The sequence below is a fragment of the Chrysoperla carnea genome, chromosome 3 (assembly GCF_905475395.1).
Source record: "Chrysoperla carnea chromosome 3, inChrCarn1.1, whole genome shotgun sequence".
NCBI classification, from domain to species: domain Eukaryota; kingdom Metazoa; phylum Arthropoda; class Insecta; order Neuroptera; family Chrysopidae; genus Chrysoperla; species Chrysoperla carnea.
The window spans coordinates 59488247-59500378 of NC_058339.1; the positions used below are offsets into that span (position 1 = coordinate 59488247).

Here is a 12132-nt window from a genome sequence, read left to right on the forward strand (position 1 = left end):
AAAGAATTCATAAAACTAAACAAAAATATTTTATTTTTTTCTTTCTTTGCCTATTTAACATACACGTGGAGCATATTAGTCCAGTCTCCATATTTATTGCAAATAGAAATTGAATGTGTAACTGTTTTTGAAGATTGATGGCAGTGTTCATCAAGAGTTGAAGGACCGATTTTCTACATGTGGCGGGGGTGAAAAAGTTTCTGTTTGGAGTAAATACTTTACTTGCAGATTTAAATAGCCCGTAGTATAGTTTAACGTACAAATGGATAAACTTTCTAGTTCTGAAGTAATTTAATTAATTAGAAAAAAGTTTTTGATGTTTAAATGAGCCAACAGGCTCTGTTAATCTAAAATTGCCCGCTTTAAAAACGGACAGACAAGTTTTCATACTTATAATATATTTATGGTGTCTATTTTTGGACAATTTCTGAACGTGGAATTTTTAACAGATGCTGCAGGAGTATCTTCAGAATATATAGGTAGACAAACCTATACTGACAAAGAGAACAGGTTAAGCATCCAGTAACATATAAATTTTCCATAGAAAGTAGGGTTAAGTTGAAGATACCCTGAGCCGTAAGTAGAATATATTGACAGGAGAACTTGCAGAAAGGAGATTCGAAAACCATCTGGAGACAGAGAAAGGAGACGGACTGAAGACGTATAGTCATAGTTGAACCGAATCCATAGATAATCGAATATTTTATAGTCTTTCTCCGATAAAACAGAACACTTTTACTCCACATTCACTTTCTATTTCAAGTTTTTGTGAGGGATACAAAGACTGGAGTACATACATGTTTTTGTGTGGTAACTTTGCACATAATTTGATATTTTTAAAATAGAGAATTTTAGCTCAGTAAATTTTCAACCAAAGTATTGCGTTAAAATAAAAAAATTTATTAATTTTTTTGAATTATGAGCAAAAATTCTCTACAACCACCATGTATTTAAACTATTTATGTTGTTTATGATCACAGGTATGGAACAATCACTGTGATGAGGGTTTAATAATCTAAACACATTTTTTTTTTAAATCTAAGACCTCATCTCCTAGTAGTTTGTTCGTCTAAATTACGAAAAATAGATTTTTTTTTTGTATAAAACTTAAAATTTCGCCATATTTTTTTTTCTTAAATTCACTTACTTAATTTACTTCACATCCTTTTTTCAATTTAACACAAATTGATTTTAGTAAAATTTCTTTTAAATTTATTTACAGAAAATATAGTTTTTTTTTTATATTGATTTTTTTTAAAAATCAACGTAATTTTCTTAATTAATTAATTTAATTATTTTATTTATCTTAAAAAAATATAACAAATACACAAGAAAACGTAAGAGTTTTTTTTATAACAAATTTACAATATACGTTTTCTAGAAACACTTAACATTGCAGGGATATATCATTTATTATAGCCGTGAACCCATATTAAAGCAAAATTTCTATGAATCTTTTTGTCTAGCATTTGGAAGATTGAAAAATATAAGAAATGAAGTTTTAATTCGAGTATAATGTAGGTTAATTTTTTTAATTGGTTTATCGATTTTCGTATTTCCGTTTATGTTAAAAGAACGTCATTGACAACATAATATTACAGAGCAAAAGATATTAGTAACTCTGAAAAGGGTTGAAAAATAAAAAAATTGTCAACTTTTTCGATAGTTGCAAAATCGATTCGTTTGTTTCTACATATTATAATGTCAATGATTTTCTTTTAACATAAACTGCAGACAAGAAAACATCGTCGAAAAACACGAAAATCGAAAAACTCACGGTTTCCGTAAATTTGAAACGCAATTAAATTTCATTTTTCTTCATTATTTACCTTACATTTATCAATCCTACAAATAGCAGACAAAAAAATCACAGGAATTTCGTTTCATTATGGGCTCACGGTCCATAAATTAAGGTATTTTTCAAAAATTATTATAAAATACCGTACTAGATGGGATTTAATTGTGTTAAGTATTTAGAAAACTGACTTTTGTGTGTTCTCTTTTAAACAGAAATGGTAACTAGAATATGCTTTTTTTTCGTGGAATGGCTTTTTTTATTTCTTTGTTCCGATCAACGGAAAACTTGTGATGTAACCATGATGTTTTTTTTTTGTTAAATACAAACACGAAATTGTATTGTACTAGTAAATTAAAAATGATAATTTTGTAAACAACCTAACAATAACAAGATGAAAATATTCGATTTGAATTCTATGGCGTGATTTGATATTGTCATATTAGTATTTTCTGGTGTGTTTCATAAAGTAATGGCACAATCTATGCACATTTTTGTTTGTTATACAACTAACCCAAGAAAAGATGCAATCGGTGCTGTTTAATATACATAAAAAACGTATAGAACGTATAGAAGAAATTAAGTTCTCTTTCGAGAAATTGTTTTTGTAAAATTTTACTGCATAAACGTCGAGAAAATGTAATATCTCAATATACTATCACGCCAAAAGAAAATCGTTTAATACTTGTCTACAATCAAAAAAATTTAATACAAGTGTATGTTAAAAGTATACAACATAAAAAACTCCATAGACACGATGTTCATAAATTGTAATAATATGGAATTAAATGCTTGTCTAAGGTTACACGCAATTATTTTATTTTTGTTGAAATCGAAATATTTTGTTCAATTCATCAATTCTATTTGATAAAATTATACAGTCAGACATTTTAACGATAGTCTTAAAGTTAGTTCTTGATATTCCTATGTTGAGGAGCATTGGTAGATATTGAAGCCAAATTTAGTTCCTACTAAACGGCGCAATTGTCGAGTGTCGACGACTATAGTATACTGACGTCAATAAAAATTACTTTCGCTCCTGGGTCAAGACTTCTCTCCAAGATGTTAAAGTCAATAATCAAAAATAATGCCACTTGTGTTTCAAAATATTTTTTAATATAATTTTTTCAACAATTATTTTGATGCGTTTCATAAAATTATTAACTCAAAATTTGTGCGTGCAAAATAACTGGCCAATATAATAAGAAACTAATTTGATTTTCTCTAAAATTAAAATTAAATAAATTTTTGAATTATAAATAACGACAGATGAAAAAAAATGCAATATGTATGGCGGACGGACAAGACAGTGTTTTTTTTTTTGAAGAATTATGGAATGCTATAGTAAATTTATATGACTTAAAACTCAAAAAGATAAAAGTTACTATTTGTAACTAATTTAAAAAGAAATATAAATACAAAATATATTATAAATTTTAAATTATAAAATTTAAAATAAAACAAAAAAAAAATTTAAAAAAAAAACATTAAATAAAATATCTATTACAATAAAATGAATACGTATTGAAATATTTTTGGTATTATTTGTATTGAAAAAAATCAAAATAAGTCCTTCTCGAAATATATTAAGTACGAACAAAATTTTGAATTTGATAAAAAAAAAGCCAGGTTATTAAATCTTTGGGCGTTGATTTTTTCATATTTTGTACCATTTTTTTACTAATATTTGTGCTTAACTCTCATTACGTAGGGATCATTCCAATAGAATTCGAGTGAATTTAGATTATTGCACTAGAAAATTATATAACTTTACATTTACCGCTTTTACAACAAAAAATTAATTGACTAGTACAATTAACAATTTTGAATAAATAGGGACATACTATATAATGGACTTCGAGTTAAGAAACTGGAATTTTGAGTTAAGAAACTGGCCCCATATATTTTTAAGATATTAAAAAAATTTTTTAATGTTCTTTTCATCCAATCCCAATCAGACCACGATGTTTTTTTTGTTTTACATGGCAGTGATGTAGTAAATATTTTTAATAAATTTTAATTTTATATAATTTTTTTTTGGGTTTATTTATTTAAATTTTTTGTTTGTTTCAAATATAGAGGACTATCGACGCCTCTTTAAATAATAATTCAAATATATTATTTATACATTCATAAAATAAATTAAAAATAATATAATAAAAGTCCAAATTATAATAATTAATTTAATTTTTTTTTCTTTAAATTAATAATATAAAAATTACTTCCAATTAATTTGAATTAATATAATTAATCAATACTAATATTATAATTAATTAATATTATTATCATTAATATTTTTTTATCACAAAATAATGTACATTTTTGGCATTTCAAAGAAATATTTCATCTTAATTACTAAATAGATGTTAATTACTATAGATATTTTATTAATTATTACAATAATGTGGTTTTTTTTTCTGAATTTTTTTCCTTAAATTATTACAACTAATATTAATTAATAATAAATTTGTTGTATTTGCTTTGTTTGAATTTTTTTCAATTTTTTTTGAATATTTTTTGTTTTTTTTTTTCTTTGTTAAATCATTAAATCTACTTTAATAAAAAAAAATTCAAAAAAACAAAAAAAGAAATTGTTGTTTTTTTAGCTTTATTTTATCCAGGTAGCGTTGTGTTTTTTTTATTTATTTTTTGCTAAATCTTTTGTTGGAATGAAGTTGTAAATTTTTTATTGATGGTGTTGGAGTGATCATAATAATATTGTATACCTATGTCATAGTTAACACAGTTGACTGTTGTTATCCATGTTGATGAATAGGACACACTGACGACTGATGATGGATTTTGCTCGAACAGTATGATGATACGCCATTGATGTTGTTTGTGCATTCAAATGGTTGGAGCTGGAGGTTATATAGTCAACAACAACATACAACTTGTGTATACACGAATTGTAATTTTTTTTTATGTTTAGTTTTATTTTAGTTGTTTATTTGTTATGTTTTTTTATACATGTCGTTTCATATGCAATGCTAAATGATCGGAACGACTAAAACATCGATCACAGTGTCGACATTTAAAAGGTTTAGCACCGGTATGTTTACGATAGTGCCGTGTTAATTCATCTGAACGTGCAAATCTCCATTCACAACCTTCCCATGAACATTTGTATGGCTTTTCACCTGCAAATAAAATAAAAACTACGTTAGTCAAAATTAAATATCACATCATTAGTCAAGTTTATTGCTAGTTTTTTTATTATGTATTCGAAAAACAATATTTAAACAAAAATTCAATTCATGTTTGAATTATTGGAAAATTGAAAAAAATGAAATATTGAAAAATATTCTTTTACTTTTAAATTGTTCATAAAAATCATTTCGAAAAATATATTTTTTCTATTGAAAATTGTTTCTAAATAATTCAATGTTCATTAAACTGAAATAATGGGAGGTAATAAATATATACCTAGGTATATATATTTTTTTTCTGAGGACAAATTACTACAAAAAATGCAGTTCTTTAAGATTGTCTTTGATTGTGATAAACTTTTGAAAAATCGATGAATCTTAGAAAAATAGTAAAAAAAATTAAAAGTTTCTTTTGCAATTATATTCCATTTTATCATAAAATAATGCCATTGAAATATGATTCAAATTAAACATATGTTGTTGACGGTAGTAGGAAAATATATTAAATTAAGTCAATAGTTTTTGTTTTAAGAAACGTTTAAAAAAACTCTTTTATACCATGTATATGAAATATACCAAGGTATACTAAGTTTAGTCCCAAGTTTGTAACGCTTAAAATTATTGATATTATGAACAAAAGTTTGGTATAGGTAGGTATTCATAAAATCACCTAATTAGTGCATTTCCGGTTTCTGCCTGTCTGTCATCACGATTACTCAAAGTCAAAAAGAGATATCAAGCTGCAATTTTTATGGCGTGTCCATCTTGTAAACCGTTAAAGATAGAACAAAAGTTTAAATGTAAAAAATGTTCCATATAAAAAAATAAGCAACTTATGTTTGAAACATTTTTTCGTAAACATCACTGTTTACTCGTGAGAGCGCAAATTGTATAGAATGTATTATATGGGAATATTAGTTTTATATGTATGGCATGTATGTATATGTTATGTGACATAGTAATCAACACTGTCTATACATGGGATTTCAACAATTAACTCAGTCCATTGTTTCTTTTCACTTGTTTTAACTAAGTTTTAGTAAAAACACAAATACCTCTGCAACGCTACAAAACATTTTAGAACTATTACAATAATTTTTGTAATATAAATACTTTGTGAATTTACTATTTTTTTAACAAGGTTTATTTAAAGTTTTGTGGCCTCTTAAGTACCTGTATATGAATATCATGAATAAAATAACATTTGGAAATTCAAACATCTAGTTGTAAATTGTTGAAAATTTGATTTAAAACACTCAAGTACAATTGTTGTGGTTGACGAAACATGTTTTAAATAATATAGGAAGAGTATATTATACAGGGTGTAAAAAACAGAACCCCAGAGATATCTACTCAACAAATAATTATTTTGGATAAAAAGTTTTAAACAAAAGTAATAGAGTTAATGTTGGTAGGTAAGGTATCTTGCAAATGGAATCTGGAACTTTTCTATATACATACACAATCAATTGTAGGTATATATGGCATTTGTTTAAGTTTTGACGATTTCTCGAATGTGGAACTTATTATGAACTAATACGTAGAAACAAAGGGTAGAGTTTTTGAAACTGTCGAAAGAATTGAAAAACCGTTTCGAAAATCGAAAAATTGATTTCCATTATTCAACTATAGTTGCGAACATTCTACACTTGACGATTGCAAACGACTTATATTTCGTTTCAACGAAGTATGCTGCTAATTTTTTTTTCAACACAAACAGCAGGCAAAAACACATCGCCGTAATACGAAAATCAAACGACTCGATTTCCATAAATTTGACACTCGAGTCACGATTAAAATCTTTCTTACCAAAAAGTTTTCTTTATTACCAATAGCAGGCAAAAAAATCCACAGAAATTTCGTGTTATTATGGGCTTACGGTCTGAAAATTCTCAATTTTACTTACTGCCATAAGATGGGTATTTTATTTTGTTTGAGAGAAGATTACAAAAGAAGTAATATAATTTACCTGTTTACCTAGAGAAAATATATTACATTATTGTACTAGATAAGTTGAAAATTTTCTTTTATGTTATATTATTATATAGAAGAAAATATCACATACAAAGGAGCTAATACAAGCTGCCTACCTGTCATCTATATTAAATTGATTGAGAGTAGGGTATTCTGACGTCATAATAATAGGAAACTTAAGTATAAGAGGAACATTTTTAAAAAGACTATAGAAAAAAAAAAATTATTTTTAAGTTTTCATTTAATTGTTATTATCATTAATTTTTTTTTTTTAAAAGAATAGTTACCGGGTATTTATTGGGAAAATCATTTTGCTATGCGGCAACCTATGCTTTAAAATAGAACTAGGATAACAGGCTTAAACTACGTTTCAAAAGGCATTGAATAAATAGATAGGGATTAAGAAACGATAGTAATTTACAACAATAGTGTTCAAATGTATGAATGAACTGTGTGTCTACCTGTGAAAATTTGACCACTATCTCTTTGGAATATAATTTGTTTCTTAGGTGTCTAGTGCACCGAGATAATGTAGTGGAATCAGGAAGAATAAATTTTTCACTTCGCTGTGCCTTCTCAAAAATAGTATCTAATATCATAGAAATCAAGTACAATGACAAGTCTTTATAAATGTGCTAATTTGTGGATAATTTAAATTTTTGTTAACATTAGCATCCATAACACAATGTAGACCGTTCTTAGGAGCTTTATAGTCGATAAACATTTTGAAACCTGCTAGCCACATTTCATTGATTTCATTTAGTCTAAGATTTGTTAATCCTAAAATGATTCCGTCTTTTGAGGGGCGAACTTTCGATTTACACAAAATGTGAAAAGCGATTTCATTTTAAGACAAAAATTTGCAGAAATTATTTCCTGTAATATTGATTTTGTGCCTAAGTTTATTGAGTTTGCATTAGTCAGCTATTTTCCTAGCTATAAACAGTGTATAAGCGCACACGCCTTTTTTAAAGTGATGCTTTTTATGATTCTTTGCATGATCTTGACCATAATTATTTTCTCAAGAATGGTTAGATTCGTGTTACACTTAATCAATTTTTTTCATTTTTTCGTTTCCAGCGACTGCTGAATGCCTCACTCAGGCTTTAATGAATTTTCTATGTTTGATTCAGGTATAGTAAGCGTTTCGTCATGCATTGTTAATTTTAAATAATCTGTATAATTCAGACACTGAGCATTTGTCAGCATAAATAATCCCTACCATTTATTTACTTTCCAGAAAAAAGTAGTGAGGTTACTGAAGCCAACCATGGGGGACTATTTCATAGATATAGGCGAAAGACTTCCACTTTGCACTTTGCACGTATATCAACATCTTTATCGTCACTTAATCATTTATGAGTATTTTATAGTCTGCTAGCGACTATAAAATGCTCGCATAGGTGATATTTAGATTTAAAAATATGTCAGTAAACTTTTTGGCGAATTGGTTCAGAAATATCTTTATTATTTACACATACGAAATGTAAATTAGGATGTACTAGACATATAAACCTTCTGGAGAAAAATTATCTATCATAATGAGGCAGCGAATAAATAGACGCGGGTGGCGACTTTTTTTTATCCTATATACAGTCAAGTTCATTAATGAACTAGGGAATAAACAAACGCGGAGGATGACTTTCTTTTAAACTATGCACACTCAAGTTCATAAATAACACTAAAAATATAAAATTTTACACAAAATACAATGAATTGTATCAATAAACCATAAAACAATCATTTTTTCTTGAATTTACATGATTCATCCTGTAAAATAACATACATTATAATGTCACTTTATTGTGTGTCAGTGAACAAAACAGTATTTAACAACACAGAACACACTCTAGTGACTAAGAGTAGAATGATGGAGAGTGGAAACGATGGAAAATGTGAAGGAAAACATAACCAATGTTAAATAAGTTAAAGTGAGATTGTACAATTATCAGTAAAACCACAACGTATATGGTGGTTTATCAGGTTATTCACATACTACTTTTCATTCATGTATGTATATGTTACGGATAAAGTTTAATACAGATACTTTATAGAATCCCGATAGTCCAAGCAAATTACCAATTGGTTATTAGTGAATTTTCTTTAAATTAAATACAAAATTATGAAAAGAAAATGATACAGAATGCCAGTAAAACCATTAGCAACGTTTTTTAGCCCTTATTGCAGCTTATATTTTTTCCCATTATAAAAATTCCAGTAAAAATCAACAGGTCTTCTAATTTTCTATCATCTAATTTTTCATCTAAAAAGTTCTTAAATATAAGCAATTTTTGAACACAAGTATGTTAAATATAGTCCAAAAATGATCATTTTCTGTAGCAGATTCTTGTCCTTCGCCACATTAAAGCAACTTTTATTTCAAAAAATTATTATTAAGTCTTATTTTTTAGCGAAAGACAAATAAAATTTGCTGTAATATTTTTACAGCTTTTAGCCTTAAAAAATCGCCAAAACAGGCGCCGCAAATTGAGCTCTTGGAAAGCATTACCTTATCAATAATGTAATTGCATAAATAAATATGTAATTGCACTTAAAAAAAAACTAATTTGACCTCTGTTTGGTCATTAAGACACCCCCGCATAAAAATTTAATTATGTTTCATCACCCTTAAAAATGAGCTGATACGTAGTTTTGCGTTTTTTGATTTTCCATTCGCAAATTTAAAGGTTGGAGGACACTTAAGAAAACAAATATTCTGATATGAATACTCTGTATAATAGAGATATTCTTATAGAATACGTTATTATATACTTTACCGGTAACATATATATAATTTTACATTATTTCGATTCTTGTTTATGATTCTTTGTTTATTTACTCTAACGTAAGAGTTCACTTCCTCTTATACTACCTAATTTTCGGAGAACTGTTTTGTGTGTGTATAGAGGGTAGATACAGATTAATAAATTTGTTGTTGGAATTTTAATTATAAAATTTAATTTAGTTTTTCTAAAAAATTTAATGTTTACTTTTACATACCGTGTAATGTGGTTTTTGTATTAATTTTATACATAAAAAATTTTAAGTTAGCTATACTCATGGATCCTCTATGTGTAAACAAGTTTCGATAAAACGCTTTACTTAATAAAGCCCCTAGACCAAAAACTGAGTCGGAACACTCTTCTGAATGCCACTCGTATCAATTGTTAGAATCTTCAGCAAAAAAAAATTCTAGTCTTTTCGTATAATTTCATCCTCAATACAAAACATTTAGGTTAGTTATTTAATTTAAATTTAAAATCGAAAAATAACCGAGAAATGTGATATACACACAGTTTTGCTTAATAATTTGCCTCGCCATAACAAAATATATAATAATCATGAAGCTGTTTTATATCAGTTTTGTATCCTTTATCAATAGTATACATTTTAACGGAATCAAGATACAATTTTTGAGTACCCAGGACAGAATTGAAACTTCAATCGCTTCATATTGAAACAGAATTTACATAAATTATAAATAATTATAATAGGCCTTTTCATCATGTCATAAGCGCAAGTGCAGAGTTTATTTTTTCGTACTGACAGCAATGTGTAGGACTAAGATAGAAGATATTTGTTATTCATTTTATCACATTGGTTATAAATCATTTAGTACGAAACAAATGTGAATCGTGATTTTAAAATGAAAAGCCCTATTGATTATGTAGAATGGCAACAAAAAGCTCTCTATGAGTTGGAAATAGAACTATTGTTAAATTTTATAACACAAGCGCTATCTATAAATGGGAAATAGATGTATTTATGGTATCTATCGATAATACAGCTATCTTTCGGTGAATGCATCAAACAAATGCATACGTTGTATTCTATTTATGCTGAAATAGACAGTGAGAAGAAGGATGGAATGAGGTCGGAGGAAAAAAAACTGTTTTTACCAATTCACTCTCTGTGATATTATTTTCAGTGGTATAAAGAAGATTCATTTAAAATCAGTATCAGACGTAAAAGTGATTGCTTATAGTCTCCGGCCAATTTTAAAATAAAAAAATTATCAGCGTTTGTTTCATGTTTCACGGTTTATATAGATGTAAAAAGTTGAAATAAATAAATGTGGTTTATTTTAATTGAAACGTTTTAAATTATTTACAGTTAAATAAATATTATTCAAATATCCGGGCTTGTTTAAATATTTTTTTGTTGTACCTATTGAAGATGTTCTATATTACGTTTGAAGATAACAAATAATAATCGTCAAGCAATAAATAATTAATTGACACAATTTCCCATCTGTATTTTATTTTAATAATGAATTAATTTTCTTAAGGCAAAAATCAAATTTTATTCAAATAATTAAAACGTAATTAAAATCCTTCATTTTAAAACAAAGCATCTTTTTCTCAAGCTTTAATATATTTTCACACATAGATGGAGAAAAACTTTTAATTTTTACTTTTTAGTACTTTTTAGTCAACACTTTCAACCATAATATTTCTATTTCATAGCGTATTTTTCTATTTCATTTTGCGGTCATAATTTTGGTGTGCCTACCAAAGTTTTAGCTTTGTTCAAAATCTTGATTGGAATATTTCAATTGGTCAAAAAATCAATTAGAAATTTTGAGACGGAAGGACAAGGCAGCCTTAACAATAATGAAAGATTTCAAAAATGAAATAGGGGAAAGTGAGCTATAATGATCCCTCAGAGTAAAATGATCCCTCTTTGTTAAGACAAATTTTAAAGTAAAATTTCTCTTTTTGTATTAGTTTTTGTCGGCCGACTGTTTTTACTCTTGGCTTTTGTTGAATCTTAATAATATTATAACACATTTTCATAGGCGTATAATAAATTTTAAGGTCAGTTTTTATGACGAAATTCAAATATGTCGTTAGGGGTAAAATAATCCCCTTTATATAGGCTAAAAAGATCCCTATTTTGTGTGTAAAATTATAATAGATAAAATGATCCCCCATCATGTAACGGGTCTTGAATGTGTTGATTTAGATGAATTTACCAGTGATTTTTGTTTTCATACAAATCGTTGATGCAACGTAAAAGAACGGTGAATATTTAATGTTTGATCAAAATGCAATGAGATTATTTTACCCACAATCCTTATAAGGTCGGTCAAAAGGATCCTTTTTGAGAAACATCGAATAGTTCTAAAAATTTGAACAGATCAAAAGAAATTTACATACCAATATTGTAACATTTGAATAAAGAATTCGAAAATATTTCAACGTTATACATATG

The 12132-nt window shown here is 26.9% G+C and overlaps 1 protein-coding gene across 1 annotated transcript in view; it reads right to left on the bottom strand.

Annotated features, from left to right (window-relative positions):
* Window positions 1-4417: 4417 nt before the first annotated feature.
* The window catches only part of LOC123295523 (Krueppel-like factor 7), an 832728-nt gene continuing 825013 nt past the window's right edge, over window positions 4418-12132 (bottom strand). The window contains exon 4 of the mRNA XM_044876903.1: window positions 4418-4935. Within this exon, the coding sequence (XP_044732838.1) occupies window positions 4760-4935 (176 nt within the window). The 3' untranslated portion in view covers window positions 4418-4759. The remainder of the gene's footprint in view (window positions 4936-12132) is intronic.